Consider the following 22,760-nt stretch of genomic DNA (forward strand, 5'->3'; position numbering starts at 1 on the left):
TGTCTATTGCTCGAATATCTTTCATCACTGTGTGGTTTGCCGATGGTACCCCTTCATTTGAAATCAAGCGAGTAAAAAAACAGCAATTGCCGGATAACGCTAGTGCGCAGTCGAAACACGCCATCCGGCTCGTCCATTTCCTCTTCTTCTTTTTCCACGATCACTTCTTCTTCTTTGTAACATTGTTCTTATTTCTTCCATTCGAATAATGCACCGCTTTCTTCCCGCGAAGTTATCCCCGAATTTATCTTGTAAATTCATATCGAATCTAATGAAACGTATCGCATTCTTAAATATGCAATTATATTCATAACAAATATACGAAGGATATAAATATCACTTGATTGATAATAATATGAGATGAAAAAATCTGGAACATTACACAAACGATAATATTGAACGTTAAATATTGTCCGTCAGATAATTATAATGTAAAAGGAAAATGTTAAAAAAAAACCTACTTATTGAAATTTTCCATTGAATTTTATGTGACCTATAAATTGATTGGCAAAATAAATGATAAAAGGACGTTAACTCTGTCTTTTAGAAACGCTGCATGATCGCATATGATAAATCGAGATTTTATCAATCAGTGGCAATCAATTAAGTCCAACGAATTTTTATTTCCTGCACTTTTATGTAATGGGAGGATATTTACAATCTGAATCCCTGTTGGTTTGTTCGCCAAACAAAATGGAAAACATCCATATAAAGTAAAATATGTCATATTACAATAAAGATGTTATCGTACATTATATTCTGGATCTATGTCGATATCTATCGAACCATAAAATATTTTTATTTCCAGTATAGAAAATCTTCGACACACTTCAAAGCATTTAGTCCATTCTTAATACTATGATACGTTTCAAATTGGTTAGAAAGTAACAATAGTACTTATTGGTTCTTGGTTTAAGGACATGATCATTTCAACTGTAATCGATTCTTTTGTGTCGATTACTGACGTCAACGAGTACAATGCTGCAGAAAAGACAAGACTGCATGATGCATTATAATAAATAGGAAATGAATCTTATGTAAAAAAAATGAAAAAAAGAAAGAGCTACAATGCAACAGAAATGACAGAAACTCCATATTATAGCTATAGTATAGAAACTTAATCTTAAAGATACAAACCATAGAAAGTAGTTCCTTGATTTTATTTCAGTGAAATAATTAAACAATAACGATTGCATTAAATCTTCATCACAGATCAGTGAACTCATCCCTCGTAAATTCAGGATTTCTCGAATGGCAAACCCTTTCGATTACATGATCTCGTGATTGGTCGTCGATCATTGGTGGGGAGTTATAAAAGGGGGTTTACTTCCACGGAGCAGCGCACTGTGCGACAGTACAACTTCGTCTACGCGTCCATTCGCGTCGCGATTTCTAAATTATTTCTGAAACGTTTGAGTCAAATTCGACGAGCCCCTCGTGCGTAATTGGTGTAAACGATTCGGCACGTTTCGAAGACTACTTTATTATCTTTCTATCACGCACAGGCGGTTATCAAAAGAAAGGAAGAAACATGTGTGTACGTACGTTGGTCGGTACCGAAAGTAGCGAGCCGGTAGTGGTATACAATAATCAGAACAAGCTGCAAAAAGCAAAAGAGAAGTACATGAAGCTACATGATGATCTGGTCACCAAGGAATTGGAGATGCTCAAACAGCGGAAAACTCAGACAGTCTTCATACCAGAACTTGCTGATGACATCTTGAGGGCAAGCACCATAAACTATAGCTCACTTTTGAAAGCGTTGTCCAATTACTATGAAGCTCTACAACATACTAAGATTTTCAAGTAAATTATCCTGGTATTTTTAATTCATTTAAATGGAAGTCAAACTGATCAATTTGATTTCATTTCTGATAAAATAAAACATAAATAAAACATAAATACATATCAAAAACATGATATGTATTTTGATATTAAAATTATGAAAATTTTAAAAAGTGGTTCAGTTTGACTTTTGAATACTTTAATTGATTCTCTAGTTATACAATTTATCGCAAATACTCGATTGATTAAATGCGTAACTGTAAACAAATATTTCTCTCCAGATTTATGTCACTTTTTCATCAGTCAGTACGATGGTAAAAAATCCCATGTTGATCATTGAGCACAAAAATATAACTAGTTCAATGTCAAAACGGAGTTAAAACACCGGTTACAATCTATATAGCGGTATTCGTATATGAATGAATTTCCTTAAGTGAAAGTTAACGTTGACATTTCGTTATCTCTATATTTAATCATTTAAAGGTGACGTGAGGGAATTTTAAATCCTCCCTTTTTTTTAGTAAGGCACTTTTATTTTATATTCAGTTTCCACTATGTATCTAACAGTTTAACCTCTTAGCGACACAAAATATTTATAGACGATATTAAATGATATTTTCGTCCAGCTGGTTTTAAAGCAGTTTTAAATTGTATTTTATCTTATTTTGTCAATTATAATACGCCGCATTCTCGTATATAGCAAAGCTCAACAAAATACAGGAAAATCTATAACCTAGTAAATCGTAACCTGCTAAATCACTCAGCTCAGATGTTAAACGTAGTTCAAATATTTAATGTTAATTTGGCAGGTGATAATTAAAATCGTGTGGCTAGCCGATAAATGGTAGTTCTCTCATACATAACACGATAAATTCATTTTTTTATCTACGATGCTTACTCAAACAAGTTCTAAAGGTTTTGAGTAATTGCCTATAATTATTAAACATGAATTACAATTTCACGTGTGAAATTTCGCGAAGTTAATAAACCAACATTTTTGCCCTATAGATGAACATAATCGTTATCGGGTAATAGATAATAAAATCAAAATTGTTTCTCTATTTGCTTTGTCGATAACGATCGAAATCATAGTGCCATTTGAGTAGGTAACGATTTGAGACTATAGAGTGTATACATACTTTACATCCACTTCTCGCGTTTTTAAATGAGTTCGAGTACGTGATCGTCACGAATTTGTCATGGTTCCCTTTCGTACTATCTTTCAAAATATCCAGTATAGCGCACTATCATAATTAGCATGTGATATAATATTGATATTTAATGCACTACAAGAAAAGTTAATATAAGTTTCGTGAGTAACGAAAATGTTACCAACATTATTGAACGGAAAGATTGATAAAATTGCGAATGCGATAATGGTAAAGACTTCATTTTTGATTCTGCTGTTTTTCTAAATTTTTTACCTTTTAAAATTCTAAAATAATAGATGTAGAAATGAATTCTTTCCGAAAATGAAACTTCCATTTTACACAAAAATCGGAAAGAATGCATTTTTACACTTAACATAAATATAAAAAATGTATAATCTTATTTTTGTGGAAATATATTCAATTTTGGTTTTGCATAAATATACATATATTAATTATATACAAATATACAATATACATGTACAAACATATAAATGTAACCGTATCATAGTATACAAGCAATTGACATTAGAATTTACGATGTAAAATGCAGTTTGAATAACATGTCACGTTCGCCTAAAAAAAATATTACGGTAGCTGATGAATGGCCGTTCTCAAGATCCTTGGGAGCGGTATAAAAAGGACAAGGAGAAAGGTAAACGGTACCATAACGTACGTAAGTGTGCTGATTAATTCAAGGATTGTTTGATATTATCATTGTAATCATAACAAAGTGAAAAAGAAATGTTCTGCAAAACGGAACTTAAAAGATCATTACGTTCATGCTGCGTGACTATATGCACAAATAAAAATGGCACTGAATACATAATTATGATACTGATATATATTCGATCTGTGTTTGGCAGTTAAAGGAATATTTACTGACATATTATAGTTACGACATTATAAATCGTTTCAGTGTTTGAGAAGTCCTAATAGCTTTGAGGTTAAATAGAACATTGCAAATATTCGTGGCAACTTATTTCAGAACATTGAAGAATTTAGAAAAAGGTACTTTCTAAGGTGGAAGTTTGATGTAGTAGTTATTATACTTAGGTTTCTGTTTGTATTACGTAACTAGTGAATAGAAGGAGAAATCATGAGAATAAGTTATCCCTATTTGCTTCACCACTGAAGCTTCTGTATATTCAACAACACATTAGAATACATAATTTGTTATACTTTTTAGCATCATTTGTATAATTTTTTGTGAAAAATGTGTTTAATTGCGCTTCTTGTTTTCGTCTTTCAAATACGAAATTTCAAACTGTGGGAAAGCTTTACATAGATGTCACTAGACGCAAAATTTAATTTACGCGTAATATAATCTTCCAATATGAAGTTTTGTACGAAAAAAATACAAATCATTGCATACACAATAGTGTACGAGAAATGGAACATACTTAACTCTGTGATTGCATTTACAACTAGGCACTGTAATTAATATTAAATGTTAATTAACATAAATCAGTCTTCATTAAATTTTTCATGTTTGGTATATAAACATAAAGTAGACTTAGAATGTTATAAATCATCATCTCATTCAATCTTCATACACAATTTATTGATCCAAGCACAGTTTCTGATCCATTTCCGTGATCAGATAATAATAACCTTGATTAATAGCAGTTTTTTCGATACGTTATTTTAAATTACATTTATTTTGTCATTAGAAATATATTACGTGAATAATAATGATATTTAGAGTTCATGAAATATTGAAATAGTTATATGAATGAGTGTTTTCAAAATGTAATAGATATGTCAGTAATGAATATGAACAGATTCTCTGAAGCTGCTACTACTACGTTAACGTTTGAACAGCATAAGCATGCGTACTTGACCAATATAAATACATATATGTAATATAGTTATATTTATCACAGTTTGTTATTTAAAGTGCATTCACTTCCGACTAAGATTAGCAGTCGTGATTAATAATTACGTGTTCACCGGTGATTCCCAGCACGTGCGCGCCAACTCTGAGGAATGCAACGTTTCGCGCATGCGTGGAAAAAAACGAGACAGATTGACATACATGCATTCGTTGCACGTGCGAAATATTCGTAATATGGATCGTAATAATTACATAAGAAGTATAATTTTGGTAACATGTAATATACCTATATTAAGCTTATAATACTAATCGGAAAGAGTAGGGAATGTCTAACCAACATAGGTCTTAAAACGAATCCTTTCGACATTGTATCCAGTTCTGTATTAACTCTATCTTTCAATTAATGAAAAACAGAATTTAAATGGTCCTTTCGATTAGATTTCAGTTATGCACTAAATCTACTGAATTCTTTTCATGGAGGTATTAAAAAGTTATCATCTTCTCAGTAATGACAAACGTGACTTTACAACAGCAAATAGAAAATGTATATCGTGTAATACAAGACATAGAAGAAGCACATAAAAAAGATCCATGGACGTCAGTCTTGTATTACAATGGAGAGAAGACACATTAAACATCATTTACAAATGTGAAAGCAAATTTTTATGTTCTTCATTATAGGGTTTATATTGATTGCACAATTTTTACTGCTATCTATGAGTTTATAACCTCGCAATATCTTAGACATTTTACTTACGACATTTTATACAAAATTCTACTATGCTATTGCCATCTACATTACATGCATATGTATTTCTGCAACTCCATATCATAGTATAATTTTTATGGAAACAGGACATGTTTCAGGAATATTATTTTAGAATGTTTTAAGACATGAAACATCCCAATATTTTGGCTGATATTCAAGTTTGAAAATACCCGTTTTCACGTGACAAAGAAACGCACTGAGGCGACGTGAGAGATAGTTTTGCTTGTTCATCTCATTGAAAATGCTGGAAAATTAGTCCAAGGGCTTCGGCAACTTTTTTGCTATCAAGTTTGGTATTTTTTTTATATCAAAAAACCTGGCATGTCTTTTTTTTCCTTGATTAAAATGCGGCCCTTATAATCTTTCGCATAAAAGTTGAATGTTGATGTCAATTGATTATGAATGACGAGGCAAGAAAAGTTAGCGGTCCTTAGACGAAGTGAAAGTACGCGATTAGGTCAAACCTACATTTACTATACGTTATTTTTGTAGGTAAATTTTGAATATGTGTACAATTTAACTAACATTATTACTTTTAGTTATAATATCATGCGAAATTAACTAATTTATAACAATTTGTGGAAGTTTTTTCCTAGAACTGATTTATAGTAACACACTTGTCAAAGGATTTTCTACTAATGGTTATCCACATATATCTCTATCTTTCTGTGTTTCTCTTCTGTTCTCACCGTTCTCTGAACCATTGTTACTTGGCAAGTCCATTAGTGGGTCCAAAACGAAACACCCTTCATCAACTTCTTTTCTTTTATTTTCTCATAGTTTATTTTCTTTCAACCGTATCTTAACTATGCAGGAGGATAGAAGGAATAAAAGGAATATCGTATTACAGTCTGTTACCACTCCATTATGAACTTATAGTAATATATAAAAACATCGGTTTCTTTATGACGAATAAAGGTATTCGGTGTCACTATATAAATAAAATACACGTTACAAATTTTAATCAAAAAAGCTAAATATACAATCGGGAACAGAACATTACAAATATCTTAAAAACTCTGATTTATTCTGCGCATAATTCTAAAATGTCAGTCAATCGATTTAATTCACCGATTATCCGAGATATCTGAGAATTCAATAAAAAGCGTCAGCGTGTTAGAAAGAATAAGGATGCGCATCAATCATGCCGACGACGCGCTTTAATTTGTTTTTGATCACAGACGACGCTGATTCATGAAAAAGTACGTGCATCAGGACGACACGGACAGGAAATTTCAAGGACCGGAATTATTCATGAAACTCCGGACTGCCCAAAACTTTTTTCGGTAGACTGTCATTTCGGAAGAAAAAGCAGGTAGTTTTCCAAGAATTTTAATGGAGGTAATTGCCTGGGGCACATTTGGCTTCGATGCAGTTACCTGGCGCTCGGTCAAAAGACACATCACGAAATTTACAAGAAGAGATGAAAGTGAACGCGTGACATTGCAATAACCATGAACGTCTACACGGTTCAAATAACCCGCCAAAAATTGTCGACCTAGAATACAGTCAGTTCCCTTTGCCAATATATATATCGTCACACGCCTACGCAAATGCGTATGCCAGCTTCTTGCGCTCAATTGGAACTGTTGAAATAAATTACGTCGATCTGTCAGGACTGTACATTATCGTGTAAAAAGCAAACAGGATTTGTCAACATTTGTTGTAAATAAGATATGATAGTATGTCTGGCAAAATAATCGTCACAATATTCGCTGTACTGAATCTCGTCAAGTATATAATGTATTGGCATGCTTTGTTAATCTCGATTTGTCGAGAAATTATAATAAACGAAGACACACTTCCATAAGACGGTTAATCTTATCGAAATCTGTCTATAGCAATTTGATTTTTATCTCTGCGATTATACAAAAATAGAAATACGACTTTGTAGAGAAAGTGGAATTCTCCTGTAGTGCCAGGTACTTGATGCAACAACAAGTGCAAAACCAATGTACGTTTTATTTGTGCATCATCAAAATGTGCATTCGTAAAGATGAACGTGTTCAAATTAGTATAGATTAGCCAAAAAGTTCGTGCGCTAGAAATTCATGACCCAATATAACAATTAGTGGGATTATACATATAATAAAACTCAATATTTATTTAAACTCAATATTTATATTTTACAATTTTCTAATAGACCAGTTCCTTATTTAAATATTTTTATTTTTACGGTCATCTGAGTGTATTATTAAACAAACTCTTGAATGTTTCGCCTATTTTAATTCTCAGAATTGAAACGGCCAAAATTTTTAAGTTTCGAGTGCTCAGAGCTTTAGAGTTCCGTATTTTTAGAGTTTCATGGACTCAAAATTTTAGCATTCCAGAGTATTTAAAACTTTCGAGTTCTCGGGTACCCAGATGTTTAGAATTCTCGAATGCTTGCAATTTTTAAATTCCAGAGTATGTACTCTAAACATCAGCGTTCCACAAAGCTTGGAATTTTAAAATTCCCGAAATCTTCCATGCATTCTAAGTATTCGTGTTCCCAGATGTATGTTTGACCAGATAACATCACTTCCAGTTGACTCGTAAAAGTAAAGTGCCCTCTCATCCAGGGCGGGCGCCGTCAGTTTCAATATGTAGACATACGAACTAAGGGGGTATTGTTTGATCAACGTTCAAATCAGGAAGGTGAAATTGCAAAGTGGTTGCATATGTATGCGGCTAGCGCGTGCGTGTAGTCCAAACGATGGGCTGCGTGCCATCTCGCACGTTTCCCTCTTGATAACTGGCTCATAATACCCGGCGATTCTATACCTGCAGGCTTATGCTTTAGAATACGAGCGGACAGCTCGTTGCCTGGTCACGCGTCGAATTACCTCCATTCGGTTCCCTTTCGTAACTCGATAACCCATCCCCTCTACACCTGGAAAAGGAAGAAATAGTTTGACGTAATTACTATGGACTGAAACCCTAATTATAGTCGGTTAGAGAAATTTACTCGAGCATCACACACAGTACCTGTTGACTTTTTGCAGCAATATTTTTTGGCAGATACAAATTTCGAGTCACGAGTTGCGATGATAACCTGCTGCATACGCTGAGTACAAAATGTATACCACCGCGTTTACTGTTGTATTTATATACTAGTTGATTATTAATTTGTAAGCCAATCCACGCTTTGCATTTGACAGACAAAAATTATTAACAGATAATAGTTAATTGATTACTAGTTATCTAGATCTAATTATTATAGATTTCGTCTCATTTTTTAGTATTTTAGTATTTTTATATGACTACCAAAATTTCATACCATGGAAATGAAATGTAAAATCTAAGAAATAAAAGGTTTCATTGGAAAGTAAAGGTATAGTTAGTATATAAGAGTATATAAGGGTACATGAATAGGTTTTGGTGCCACTGTATATTCACTCAGACGTAGACTATCCTTCTTTTGTTGTTTTTTATTTCGATTATGAAATATTTAGTGCCGAACGGAAAGAAAAAGTTGGCCTGTATTGAATATAACATCGGAATGAAGAAATTAGTTACTTACGAGTAGGAAAGACAGAGAGGAAAATTTGCTATGGAGTGGAATAAAAATGCCTTTGACCGACCTCGAATCCAGTTGTAAATAATTGATGTGAGACAAAGCTGACGTTGGCGCACCGTGCAATGATTGTGAATGATTGATGTAATCACAAAACGTGCAAGATAATGTGATCTGTCGCAGACGGTCCTTATCAGTGCTATCTATGGAGTTTCATTGACATTTAGATTATCATTATCATCGATGTCCCTTTATATGTAACTGAAAATATTTTGGAAATTTATCTTAGTTGATATTCAAATTAAAAATCGTTAAACCAATGATCGCAATATAACATTTTTGAAGAGCAAAAATAATATTTTTTCCAAAGAAGGAAATTCCATCGAATATTTTAAACTTAAATAAACATTTTTTGGAACGGTAATACGATGATAATAATCATAAAAGTGATTATTTTATAAATCGGAATTGGAAGCCGAGTAAAAAGAATTTGCTGAGTTATTCTAAATGCATGTGTGGAACGTGTACAAATTTTCCAAGTACATAGTTCTTCGACAGGAAGGTTCTTGACCCGAATAACTCTTCGCATACTATATCTATAGGACGATTCTGGGAATTTCAAAACAGGATTACATGACTTTCCAATACGCGCAAAAGTTACGTATCATTTGTTCAATATATTACGTTTCGTTCAGTATTTATATTATACTTTTTCAGAAGAAACCCAAGTTGGTTAAGAAACCTGATAATCAATTCCTTCACGCTTTCAACGTTATAAATGTCGAGTATATATAATACGTATATATGTACATAGGTGGGTAAAAATTCCATTACTATAGTCTCTAAATCCTTACATGAGATGAATGACCTTTTTTCGTTAGTCATTTTCTCTAGGCAAAAGTATGCATTGCGAGATTTGTAATTATTTTTTTTTTTATTTTTTATAGTTAGTACATTAAACGTTTCCTTACGACTCAGTAGTGTTATGTCGTAATTAGTTTGCATCGTTAATGGTATCATTGTATAAATTTTTGCATTATTTATATTTATACGCCGTCTTCGTGACATCAGATGTTGATATGCATACACTGAAAGAGTCAATGATCGTTTATAGGAAGGTTAAATATATAACTAGCGAGTAGCTACGTGGTCCACGTTTCTCGTTATTTCAAGGGGCAAATGATACAATACTTATTAACCCACTGCTACGGTGGTCAGTTTGTCACGTAGACAGTATACATACTACAATATATACCCACAGGATATGACTCTCCTATTTCTTAATTAAGAGATTAAACAAAAGAGATAACGTACATTTCTAAACTAATCAAATTATATATAATCTATATACATATATACTTTACTATATAAATTACATATTACAAATTACCACAAAATTAAAGTTGTCCTACATTAACACTCACAGATTAACATTAATCATGTTTAATTTCGTGATCAGTTATTACATGCAGAAGGCGTGATAACCACAGAATCATGAGACACGGCGTAACTAATGATGAAAGGAGTGGCAAACAAATAGGAAGTGATACCCAAATCAACCAGTTCTAAGACAAGTGACGCGAAAGACAGACGTCATAAGAGTAATTTGACCGGCTTGAAACGTGATGTAATTTTCTTACGACGTACAATTGGTGATGTACAAAGTACGACGTATATACTTTATGTTCCATTCACGTCGCGAAATACACGTGATTTCTGATCGTATGAGTAACCATTCAAACATGGGTTCCATGACCTGAAACGCAGTAGGAGCCCCTATGACGCTATAAATTTCGTGTTATACGGGATCTCAGAGCGCACAAAGTTAGAAATAAATAGGGAGGTTTTTTTTAATACACATGATACGCATTCTATTTTATATTTTAATTATATTTCACATAAAATTTTCGTTATTATATATTACACTATATATAAATGACTTAAAGCGTAAAGAAGCAAATGAAGCTAAAATTTAATCACTCTCAGAATCGTTTAAAAAATAAGTTCCATCAACATTAATTTTTGGCTGCTGGTATATCTTTGTCGGTTGAATTTTCTTCAGCTTCAGGATTTCTATGTTCTTCATTCGTAAATATCTCTTTGGTATTATTTCCTTAATATCTCACTTTCATTGTTATTTTCCAGATCGCGTTATATCGTGCGCTATAGTATATTGTGTTCTCAAGAGACACCACTGATGTATTGTTTCGAATGCTGTAAGTTATATTTAGCGACTTCGAAACGAATTCATTGAACGTTTACGGGAACACGAGCGATGATGCAATCCATTAATGATTTTGTCTTATCGTCGCGACCGTTTGCCATCTCGATTCTCGCGTTATTTCGACAGATTTATCTCTTTCCGATAATTTTTTAAATTCTAGTCATTTTAAATCTCGTTCTTGCGAAAAATATTTAATTTTTTCGTCAGTCATCTTACAATGCAGAATTTTTAATTAAGACAGCAAATCTTGTATTATTATTTGAAATCATCTTACGAAAATATTTTGAGACACTGTGTATAATATCATGGAGACCATATGGTATTTTGGAGCACATTGCGCAAGAGTTCTTTGAACCATGCTATAAATATGCACATATTTTTTGTAATCATTACCTTTGTGACGCACAGAAAAGAATTTGTCAGCTTACTTTCACACTCAGTGTTACAATACCTAAAATAACATATTCAGCAGGAAGTTCATTCCAAAGTAATAACTCATTGGGGGTAACATAAGCCTACCTACTTACGCGTTAACGAATTTACATTATTTGCTATGTTATACGACACCAATAGATATTTATTAAACGTATCTTCATTTGAGTTAAATTTTGCTGCAATAATATTAACAAAAATATTAAATCATTTTTCGTTATAAAAGATGCAACAATAACATAGTTTACAAAGGAACATAGGGAACATCTATAGACGATAAGGTGATACAGCATCCACTGAATAGGAGATGTAATAGATATCAACGAGCAAAACCTCGAACACAACGTATAACAAGACACAAAACATCCATTTAAGTATACGCAAACCACGTGTACCAACATCCTCGTGGACAGTGGTGTGCCTTACTTTTTATAGCACGAACTTTCCACGAATATTGCTGTTACCGACAAAACCTCTTTTCTTGCCACATTATGCTCCACTTGGATTCTCTTCGTAACATAATATCTGTATGTTATATCTATACGTGAAAGAATCATTCAATGAAAAATGGAAATAGAAAGCAGACAGGGATATTTAGACATAAAAGTGCTCTGATTAAAAGTAGCTGAGGAGCTTTCTGAAAAATGAGTCTGTGATACAAAATGGAAAGTTGAATAAATTGCTGCATGGGTAGTTTCAGTTCTAATTTCTTAATACATATTAGCTTCGATATTATTAATGTGTTTCGCTGAATTTATTTGCATAGCAATTAGAGTGATTTGATTAAAGTTTTTCAGCAGACAGATAAGAGGAATAAATATTATCGAAAAATGCCTGAATCAAAGTTCAGAGGGAGCAAAAAAGAGAATTAAGGCCTATAATTGATATTACTGGCAAATATCTAAGTAACTTTCTAATCTACTGACTCCAACATCAAATTTCCTTACCAAAAAATTCCAAGAATCCAAGAAGTCTGTATGCAGTTATCGAGCATTTCGTAACTCGATAAAATTTTTAAATATCTTTCTCTTATCGAAAATCCATAATGCTCATTTTTTAATACAAGGAATGTTTCGAGTATCTAAACGATTCTCCTACAACTTTGAAAAATATTCTGTAATTTTATTATACATATTGAGTTGCTGCACGAGAAATATTTTTAGCAAGAATTCAGGAAATCGTGTGTTTATCCAGTTTTCCGCAATTTGTACAATCTCAGCAGGATATTAGAAAGATACATTTGCAATCTCTAACGAAACATTGGAGCATAACGGGATACCGCTTCTATCGCCTACGTGCGAATTGATTACTTCGATATGGAGGCAAATGCATCGCATGCTCTCGAGTAGGTAGGAGATCTGGTAGGGAGAGGTAGGATGAAAGGGATAAGTATTGGAAGGATTAAAGGAGACATTACAAATATTCAAAAGACGAAAGATTTGCTCGTGATGATAAATTTTTTTATTTCGTAACACCATTATTGCGTGAACAATCGCGTGCAGTTTCAAGTCGTTGTTATTTCAAGCGTAACAATAACGCACGATTGAATTTTTTCTGTGGTAGAAGTAAAAGTTTTGGCAGTTTGATGAAACATTTTACTACGTTGTACTACATTGTACTACGTTGTACTGCACGAAGTACTGCTATTAGCAAGCAACTCCTTCATCCTGAAGTACTACATCAGAACAGGTATTTATCCAGAAATGGTAATATGAAATGTCCGGCACCTTAGGTTTAATGTTTTTCCTTAGATTTACAATATCGTTGCCATATATACGGAGGGGGCGCGACAAAAGCTTATGAATTTATTATTTATGGTAATTTAATATTGTCTAGCTTTATAAGCTTCACTTGTTTTTAATTTTACTACGAATTAATATTGTATGTTTTCGTTAATTTTGATTAGTTTAAGAATTATATTTTAATTTTGTATTTTATTTTATTTTATTTTTTGCATTTTTTTATTTTACTTGTTATTCTTTAGTTTGATAATTATTTTCGTTTTTAAATAGGTACCTTAAATAGGTTAATGAAATAGATAAATTTCACGTAAATTTTGTTATATTTGCATCATGATTATATTATGATTCTAATATCTAAAAAAACAACATTAATATTATCCTGTTTTATTACGCTATCCTATTCAATACAGCCAATATATGAAAAAGACAAACTTTTAAAAAACAAAAAATAAACAAGTAAATATAGAAAAATGTTTAGTACTGCTACGTACAGTTATAGGCTGATAACTAAGCTTTTCAATGTTATCAATTAAAAGTGAAATTATTTTTTAGTTTTTGTTATATCTTATTCAAAACGGAAATGTCTCTTTCCTTTCCACCTCTCACGTGCTACTTTCATCTTTTGACAAATATGTACTTTTATTTGTACTTCATTCGCATTTTTATTCCTGTAATATATTACCGCATTTTTTAAGATAGCATGCCACTTATCTTCCTTGATCCATATATTTTCCAGTTTCATAAGATGTTGTAATATATTATAATCGATCTTATCTAGATCGATACAATTGGCAAATTCATCATTCATAGTAAGCTGGTATTTGTTTAAAAAAGAACGTTCATCAAAGTCTTATGAGATCGGAGTGTTATTATTTTAGTCTCTTCTTTTCTTATCGCTTCATCCTCATTTGGCAATACAAAGATTTGTTATTATTCAATAATGGAGCTTCTTTAAGATTTAAATGAGATAATAAATTTAAAAATTATATAAATGATAACTACATATATACACCTATTGATATCTTATATAATCATTTTATTTAGAGTTTCTAGTATATTTTTTCTAAAACACTCTGACAATTCCTTATAATTAACTTCATTATTTTTTATTATTAATCTCTATGCTTCTCTTTCCTCCATCAACGTTATTCCGTAAGCAGAGGATGACCTATGGCACGATTTAATTTACAAGTAGCAATAAATGAATTTGACTTTCGTAAAACTAACATCGTTTCGTTTGGTGCTCTGGTACTGTCTGGTGCCCGAGACGATGATGGGTGAGTCCTGTGAATCTAACTTAACTGAGAACCGGATCCGATAATAAGATGTGGTCACGCGAGTAGCGTAAACCATATCGATGATGAGGCTGGCGCATTCGTTGTCTGTCGATTCTAGGACTCAACCTGATCGAAATTGTTTTTTCTTTTTCTAAAACTATGTATTTAGCGTACACGAAGTAGAACATATACGGATGACGTACATTTTGAAAGGAATGGAAAAACTATCTTTTTTATTGTTATTCTTTGTCATGTAGATATCTCTTTAAAGAGTGGATGTTTGCAGGCAAATTACAATCCTATATATCTTTTGTTACGTTATAATTTACAAATAACTTATAACATATTACCTTATAAATTAGTTATTATGAATTATACATTTTTTAATACTATTTCGACGTGCGTTACAAAAATAACACATTTCACTTGCTTAGAAAGACTAACACTCTGCTCTTTCTGGCCAAGAAAAACAACCTTTCGATTTTCGTCTCGAAAAATAATATGTTTTCGTTCATGGCCACAAATAATAGTATGTTACGCTTTTTCGCAATGAAAAGTCGCATATTTCGGTACCTCGCTGCGAAAGATAGCACGTTCGTAAGTTGCTTATGATTCTATTGGAAAAATAAAAAGATAAAGGCTCTTTTAAGTGAAATAAACATCTGTGATGATATAAACGAATCTTAATCAAGCATAGATTCGTATAAACTGATTTATGTAACTAGCAATATCATTATAACATTGACTATATTTTCTCAGTATAAGAACTTTTCAAGGGTCAATTTCAACCGCTTAAAGGAAATCTGCGTTGTAAAAAAACTTATACAATATATATCTATATATTCTCTACATATCCCAAAGTTCCATAACTTTTTTAATTCGCGAGTTCTTGTTGGAATATCTCCATTATAATTGATTTTTTAATATTTTTTGGAAGAAAGAAAAATAACACATAAGTCTTAAACTTGATATCTATTTTTTATAGCAATTTATTATTGAAACAAAAATAACCATATTTCCTTGTTATAATGAGAAAAGAAACATGACACATTTTTGATGTAATATTGACAAAGATATTTATCAATTATTCAACACCAGAAACTAGCATTACAAGAGTACCTTCCTCCTATACTACATAATTTTCAATATTATTTTCTAAAGGTATTGGACGAGACATATTGCAATAGTTCCATTAATTTACTCGTAATCTATAACTGTTTCATTTATTTAGCTAAACTCATTTAAAGTCGATCAACGATATTTTTAAGTTTCATCCACAATGAACGAGCAATAAGCGACAATAAAGACAACCGGTAGTTACAGAAGATTGACGACATCTCTTTGGAATCTGAAATATTTTATTCTTCGGTAAATAAATGAAACATGCTACTTTTTGCTACAGCGTTTGAAATAAACTACTGCTCGTAGCGAAATGTGAATCGCTTGTTATCGTGGTATATCTGAAACGTGCTTGTTATCAGCAGAAACTGTAAAATATGCTTCTTCTCACGGTAGATCAAGTTATGCTACTCTTCGTAAGATAAATGAAACATGCTACTTTTCTGTACGCATGTCGATTTATATTATACATTTTATTACAATTATTTATTTCTGTTTAATTAATTTACTTCAACTTAATTATATTTATACAAATTACAAGTACAATAATTTTTAATATTTCTCAAGAATTAATTTTACAAGGATTTAATATTCCTTAATTACGATTTACATTATGTTACACGACCATTTTACACTGTCAGTATAAACACAATGTTTGCCATGGAATATAAAATACGAATATTTCTAGCATTTAACTAACAAAGCAGCCTTTGTTCGAGTTCCAATTAGAAATGCTCGAGGCTGTTGTAATTAATGGCTTTCTACGAACGATGGCAATGATGCTAACGATCACCCTTGTATTCTGAAATTATAGGTCTTTAACTCGTGAAATGATGCATCGATCGGGGCGATGCTTGACTTGCCATACAAATCTTCTTATCACCTGAAAAGCGTCGAAACAAATTATACTTTGCCAGAGGACTGTTCATATTATTTCATATCGATGTCTGAAACAATAACTTAGAAAAACATATGATAAAATGAAATAATGCAATTATCAAAATTAAATCATCAACTCTGTACTGTCCTTAAATAATTTTGCAAAATTGTTACGTGGTATAATAAGAAATAAAAAATATAGCTTTCAAAAATAATAATAATAATATATAATATAATAGCTGAAAATTATCAACTAAGTAAATTGTCTAACTAAATTATCAACTACTGTTACCATTTTGCTTTTTTTTTGGCCAGCACTTTCTATATCAATGATTCCAGATTCTAATACTAATATAAGTTTTTTTTTTTTATTTTATTTTGGTTTCTACAATTTGTCCTGATGGACATTTGGTAAAGTGTTATATTTCATTGGTAAATAAAAAAAAAATAAAATAAAATAAATATAGCATGTGGGTGGCTACCCCCAGCGGGGTGCCAGCTTCGTGTTTTCTAAGTTATATCTTTTATGTCTAATATAAGTGAGTAATTTTTGTTACAGAATTCTATTTTACACGACGCAACCGGCTCATGTAATTATGATCGCAGCAGTCCTATGCGTGACATCGGCTCTTGTACCAACTACTGACAGAATACACGTTAGTCATCCTCAATCGAGAATAACAGCCTTTATTTACCTAGCTTCATTCGTGATGCATCTTGGTGCGCAAATTTGGATGACTTTTGTATCAGGTAATCACCATAAATGAGATAGAACTGGAAGAAATAATCACAAAGGTGGGCGAATATTAAGAAATTCTTGTTTGGATACACAGGTCTTACCTTGTACTTCGCATTGCCAAGACACACGTTTGGGGAGGTGCAACGTATCCTGTTTCCAAGATACTTCACCATTAATGCATGCCTGAGTCTCACTACACTTCTTATTTTCGTCAAACATCATCCTATACACACATGGAACACTGAAATTGCCATTCAGGTTTGTAAAACAATTAATTGAAAGTTCAGAACAGCTATTACGCCATATAAAACAGATTCAAAATCGCGTTTCTGAACAGTTTAAAAATGTGAACGCATACAATTTAAATAATCATTCAAATTAATACAATATCAAGCATATAAATATGAGAAGCTTTTGTATTTAGTCTGTAACCATTATATAAAATAAAAATTTGGGAGGTGTTCTATATTTACATGCAGTGTTTCAAAGTACAAGAAGTGCATTTATTTTTAAATCTTGCGTTATAGAGAAGAAATAAAACATTACACGATACAATTAGGTGTTTCCTATTTATATACTCGCTATTGTATCTCATTAAAATTCATTTTATTTCATGATATTCACTTTTTCCAACCAAATGCTTTGTCTTTAAATATTCTTTCGTATCATCAAAAACAACGGAAATATTTTCGAATCTATTCTTAGGTAATTCACTCTATATGTCCGTATAGAAGAAAATCATATATTTCATTTTATATTATTTTAATTATTTTGCTTAATAATATATAAATATATATTTTTCAGGTAGGTGGTATGTCCAGTGCCTTTTTTCTAGAGTTACTGATACGACTCTACTTGACTCCGCCTCTTCTACGGCTAATAGTACAGAAGAATACTCTAGAACGTGCTGCTGGTGTTGGGAACGAGATTGGTGTTCACAATCCTGGTCCTCTAAAACATTGCCCCCACTATTTAAAGATTCATCAAGCCTTTAGACGCGTCCATGTTTATATAGCAATGGGAAACATGTTGACTATGGGATGTACGGTGTTACATCTCCATTATATAGCTAGTAAATTATGCTTTATTTAAAAACACCGTTAGTCCCCTAAGTAATGAGTTTTACTGAATATATCTGTATTCAGAATCCTCTGAAGAGTACTAGTACACTAGTACATTAGCAAAGAAACGCTAATATGTACTGCTTTCAATGTCATATAGTGTTTGCTTCTCAATACAGAAGATATTTAGATTCAATACAGAAATATCCGATATGTTCTTTGAAAGAAAAAAAGCAATTCATAAGGCTGATGAATATGCTTGCAAAAGAACGAATTGAGTATTCTAAAATGCGTTTAGAATTCTCTACATATTCAAAAAGATTGAAAATACTGAACTTGATCTATATCCCTGTAGAACGAGCGTTCAGTAATTTAGGCATTACAGTAAAATGAAAAATTTATACTTTCTAGAATTCCCCCAAAAGAACATGATTTGTTAATTTACTATTAACGCGATGCATTAATTATAATAAAAATGTAACGATATACGAATGACGATAAACGTAACTCTTTTACGTTTAACCGTGAGATAATTACTGTTTTGTCGTTGATCACCTAATCTCTTATTTGTTCCTCCGGAAAAGAAGTGCAATGTGCGTGTTTGTAGTTCGTACGTGTGCCTCCAGTTAAAATGCAAGAGAATCACTTGGCTAAGGAATGAATGAATCATGGAACTAGTAAAAAAAAAACAAAATATACACTTTACAGTGAGATAAAGTACATGTTATTAGCCCTTATTTTTTACATATATATATACATATATATGAAATTTAATGGAATATTCCTAACGAAAACAAGATAAAATAGGTCTTGCCAAAGTTTAATGTAAATTACTGATAGGGATAATACCTTTAAAATTTATCCGACGTAGCTATATGTATAAATATGCCTTTTAACTATTGACGTTAAATTGAGAAAAAGGAAAGAAACACAAGGTCATTGACTATGTTAAATAAATAGATAGTGAAAGGCTTGCTCTGCATCAGAGTTATTGATATTTATTGAAATAGCGATAGCATTATAATAGTTTAATCCTATATCTGTGTAAAGTTATCAGATATTTAATGGAAAACGAAAGGGAGATTATCGTGAAAAATTAATGTATTAATTGACTAATATTTTGTCTCGCACACACATTTCATTATTGTAAATAATGCATCTCGCTCATTATGTAGTTGTAAATTATAAAACACTTGAGTACCAATATAAATCGTACTTTTCTAAAACATAAATTGTACTAATTATGAATCCTATTAGGTTATTCACAATAGAGATAGTATGATCCTTAATTAACGCTTCTGTTATTATGTTAAAAACTATCGAATTAAATTAATAACATATAAAAAGACTTATCTTCGATCAGAATTTTGATCGATAATTTCGTAAATAAATATTTTATTAGTAATACTAATATCACGAGCGCTACTGCTATAATTTTTTCATTTTAATAAAAGAACTCGAAAATTTTTTTTCTTTTATTAAACGAATATGCATTGCATTTTATGTTAATAATTTTTGCATACATTTTCCAACAATACATATTATGAATGTAGTGAAAAGGTGTATGAAAAATTGATAGTTATAATATCCTAATTATATAATCTTTTTCTACAAAATCAAGTAAATATGTAAGTATAAACATATATACAATTGTATAATGTAATGGATATATTTTATTTTGTTGCATTTCATGTAAAATGATTATTCGAACGTTTCTTGAGTATTCTAGGATTACTGTAAGAAACAGACTGATTCGTTATTCCTGGAACCTCATCATGTACATATCACCACAAAATAAAATACATCGATTAATTCACTATACATTAATATAAATATACACGTGGTTCATCATTATTTATATATCGTACCCAGTTTTATGCTACTACTTAACTATTAGTTATTCAATGAGCTTTTTTAAATTTGTATGATTGTAGTCAGTCGCATGACAATTATTCAACAAACCTGAGGATCCCAAACCTTAGATACGTAAAATATCAGTGACACAATGATAAACCATTGCATTAAATTAACATGTACACATACTGGATATTTTCAAACCGCTTAAGCCTTATTTATTCCAATAATTAAAATTGATAGTATTAATGGAATTATTCCGAATGGATTCTTCAAAAAAGTTTAAAATTTATACAGACTTTTGATTAAAAGATACGCCCAAATCTTTTTAGATACTTCCAATATTTTAAAAAATATCTAGTATTTATACACGTCTATTTTACAGGTACAAAAAGAAGTATAAAAAAATCTTATGGCATAGGCGAAATTCTGTACAAATATCAAGGTCAAACGCATTTGATAAATTTAAGTAGATAATTTGCAAGAAAAATTTTGCTAAACGCAGAGTGGCATAAACCTAATAAAAAATACTTTTTTTACACCCTGAGGATTTCCGCTGCTTTGTTATAACAAATTGCAATCCAGTCAGGTTGTGTGGCACCCCATTGAATTTGATTCACTTCTCCTTCGGCAGCAGTGTAGGCAAGAATCGGATCCTCGATGGCTCGTGGCATTTGTTGTATGTCCCAAATTAATGCCTGATGATCATCTCCTGCCGTACAAATGTGGCAAGACGAATGTGGTGCCCAAGCAATACCATTAACGCTTGCTCTAAAAAAGAATATTAAAATTAAAATTTAATATGAAATGTATAAAATATAAGATCCAAATAAATATAACTAATACAATAAATACATGTTACATACCTGTGATTATTAAGTCTCGCAACTGGTGTACATGGCACGCGGACGTCTAAAATAATTACTTCACACGCGTCCATTGCAACCGTTGCGAGATAATTAGGGTCCTGCTTATTCCATGCAAGTCTCAAAAGTGGTGTATGTTGCGGGTCTTCATATATTATCGTTGAATGTTCCAAATGTCGTAAATCAAACATTCTCACAGAACCATCCGCACCAACAGATGCAAACATGTCACGACCACCACCAGCGCGACTAAATGCTATGTCATATACTTCTTTATCATGAGCAATTAACTGTGTCTTAACGTGACCAGTGACCATATTAACTCTACCCAAAACTTGACCAGTTTCCAATCCCCAAATAGTACATGTTGTGTCTATACTAGAAGTACCAATTAAATTTGGATCTACTTCATTCCAGTCAAAAGATGTAAGAGGAGCACAAAAATCTGAATTTTTATTATTATTTAAAACACATTCTAAACGAGTTTCTGGTTCAGCTGCTCTCCAAACTCTTAGATAGTCTCCAGATGTAGCTAAAAGATCTGGAAACAAACCTATGAACATAATAAAATATGCAAATGAAGATAAAAATAAAAATAATATTAATACATAATTAAGATTTATTTCAATAATGTAATAATACCTTTACTATCTGGTATCCACATAATTTTTGTAGTTGGATAAGGATGATCAAATGTACTTTTGGCACTAAATTCAGAAGTCTCTTCATCCAATGAAACTATTTGTACTTTATTGTTATATTCTTCCACAAAACTACCAAGAGCCAAACGAAATCGCTTATCAGGTCTTACTGACCAATTAATACTGTACAAAGGCCATGGTGCCTCATATTTATAAATTTCTTTTCTTTTTGGCGGTACGCTATGTAACGCCATATTTTCCTCCTACGTTTTTCACCTAAAATAATTCATATTAAATGTACATCAAACAATATAAATATATATATATAATTTTTAAATTAATATTTTTATGTGAATTGCGATATAACAAAATGGATGAAATTAATCATATTTCCTAGCAAAACAGTATTTATAATATAATAATAGTGCTTATATGTATCCTATTATGATATAATCTCATACTATATAAACAAACAGATTACTTAGATTACGACACTAACCTCAAAATCTGAAGTGTTCAGAACGCAACCGCTTTTTAATGCAATTTATATCCAAGTTCTGAAAATTTATTCTTTCATAGTAAACATACTATCAAAAAGAATATTTAATGCTAAAAATGTTAACGAAAGGAAGCCAATATTTAAATTACAATATTTCATAAAGATAGAGACTTAACCAAATCTTTCATGATATGATAAAATGCATAAAAGACATAACCTAGCAAACACGAAGTTAGCACCCCGCTGGGGGTAGCCACCTACATGCTATATTTATTTTTATTTTATTTTTTTATTACCAATGAGATATAACACTTTACCAAATGTCCTTCAGGACAAATTGTAAAAACCAAAATAAACTAAAAAAAAAAAAAATGATAAAATGGCGCTCTTGT

The 22,760-nt window shown here is 31.5% G+C and overlaps 2 protein-coding genes across 2 annotated transcripts; one reads left to right on the forward strand and one right to left on the reverse strand.

Annotated features, from left to right (window-relative positions):
• The first annotated feature begins 1,359 nt into the window (after positions 1-1,359).
• On the forward strand, positions 1,360-19,740 carry LOC132912180 (transmembrane protein 205). Its single transcript, XM_060969374.1, has 4 exons — positions 1,360-1,806; positions 17,268-17,458; positions 17,542-17,705; positions 18,252-19,740. Exons 1-4 carry the CDS (start codon positions 1,532-1,534, stop codon positions 18,537-18,539), a joined length of 918 nt encoding a protein of 305 aa, XP_060825357.1. The 5' UTR covers positions 1,360-1,531; the 3' UTR covers positions 18,540-19,740.
• Positions 19,485-22,574, reverse strand: LOC132912178 (DDB1- and CUL4-associated factor 7). Its single transcript, XM_060969370.1, has 4 exons — positions 22,369-22,574; positions 21,871-22,145; positions 21,229-21,781; positions 19,485-21,133 (listed from the first exon to the last, which is right to left on the reverse strand). The coding sequence occupies exons 2-4, from the start codon at positions 22,121-22,123 to the stop codon at positions 20,899-20,901; spliced, it is 1,041 nt and encodes a 346-aa protein (XP_060825353.1). The 5' UTR covers positions 22,124-22,145; positions 22,369-22,574; the 3' UTR covers positions 19,485-20,898.
• Between the last annotated feature and the right edge of the window lie 186 nt (positions 22,575-22,760).

Source organism: Bombus pascuorum, chromosome 11 (genome assembly GCF_905332965.1).
Source record: "Bombus pascuorum chromosome 11, iyBomPasc1.1, whole genome shotgun sequence".
Taxonomy (NCBI): Eukaryota; Metazoa; Arthropoda; class Insecta; order Hymenoptera; family Apidae; genus Bombus; species Bombus pascuorum.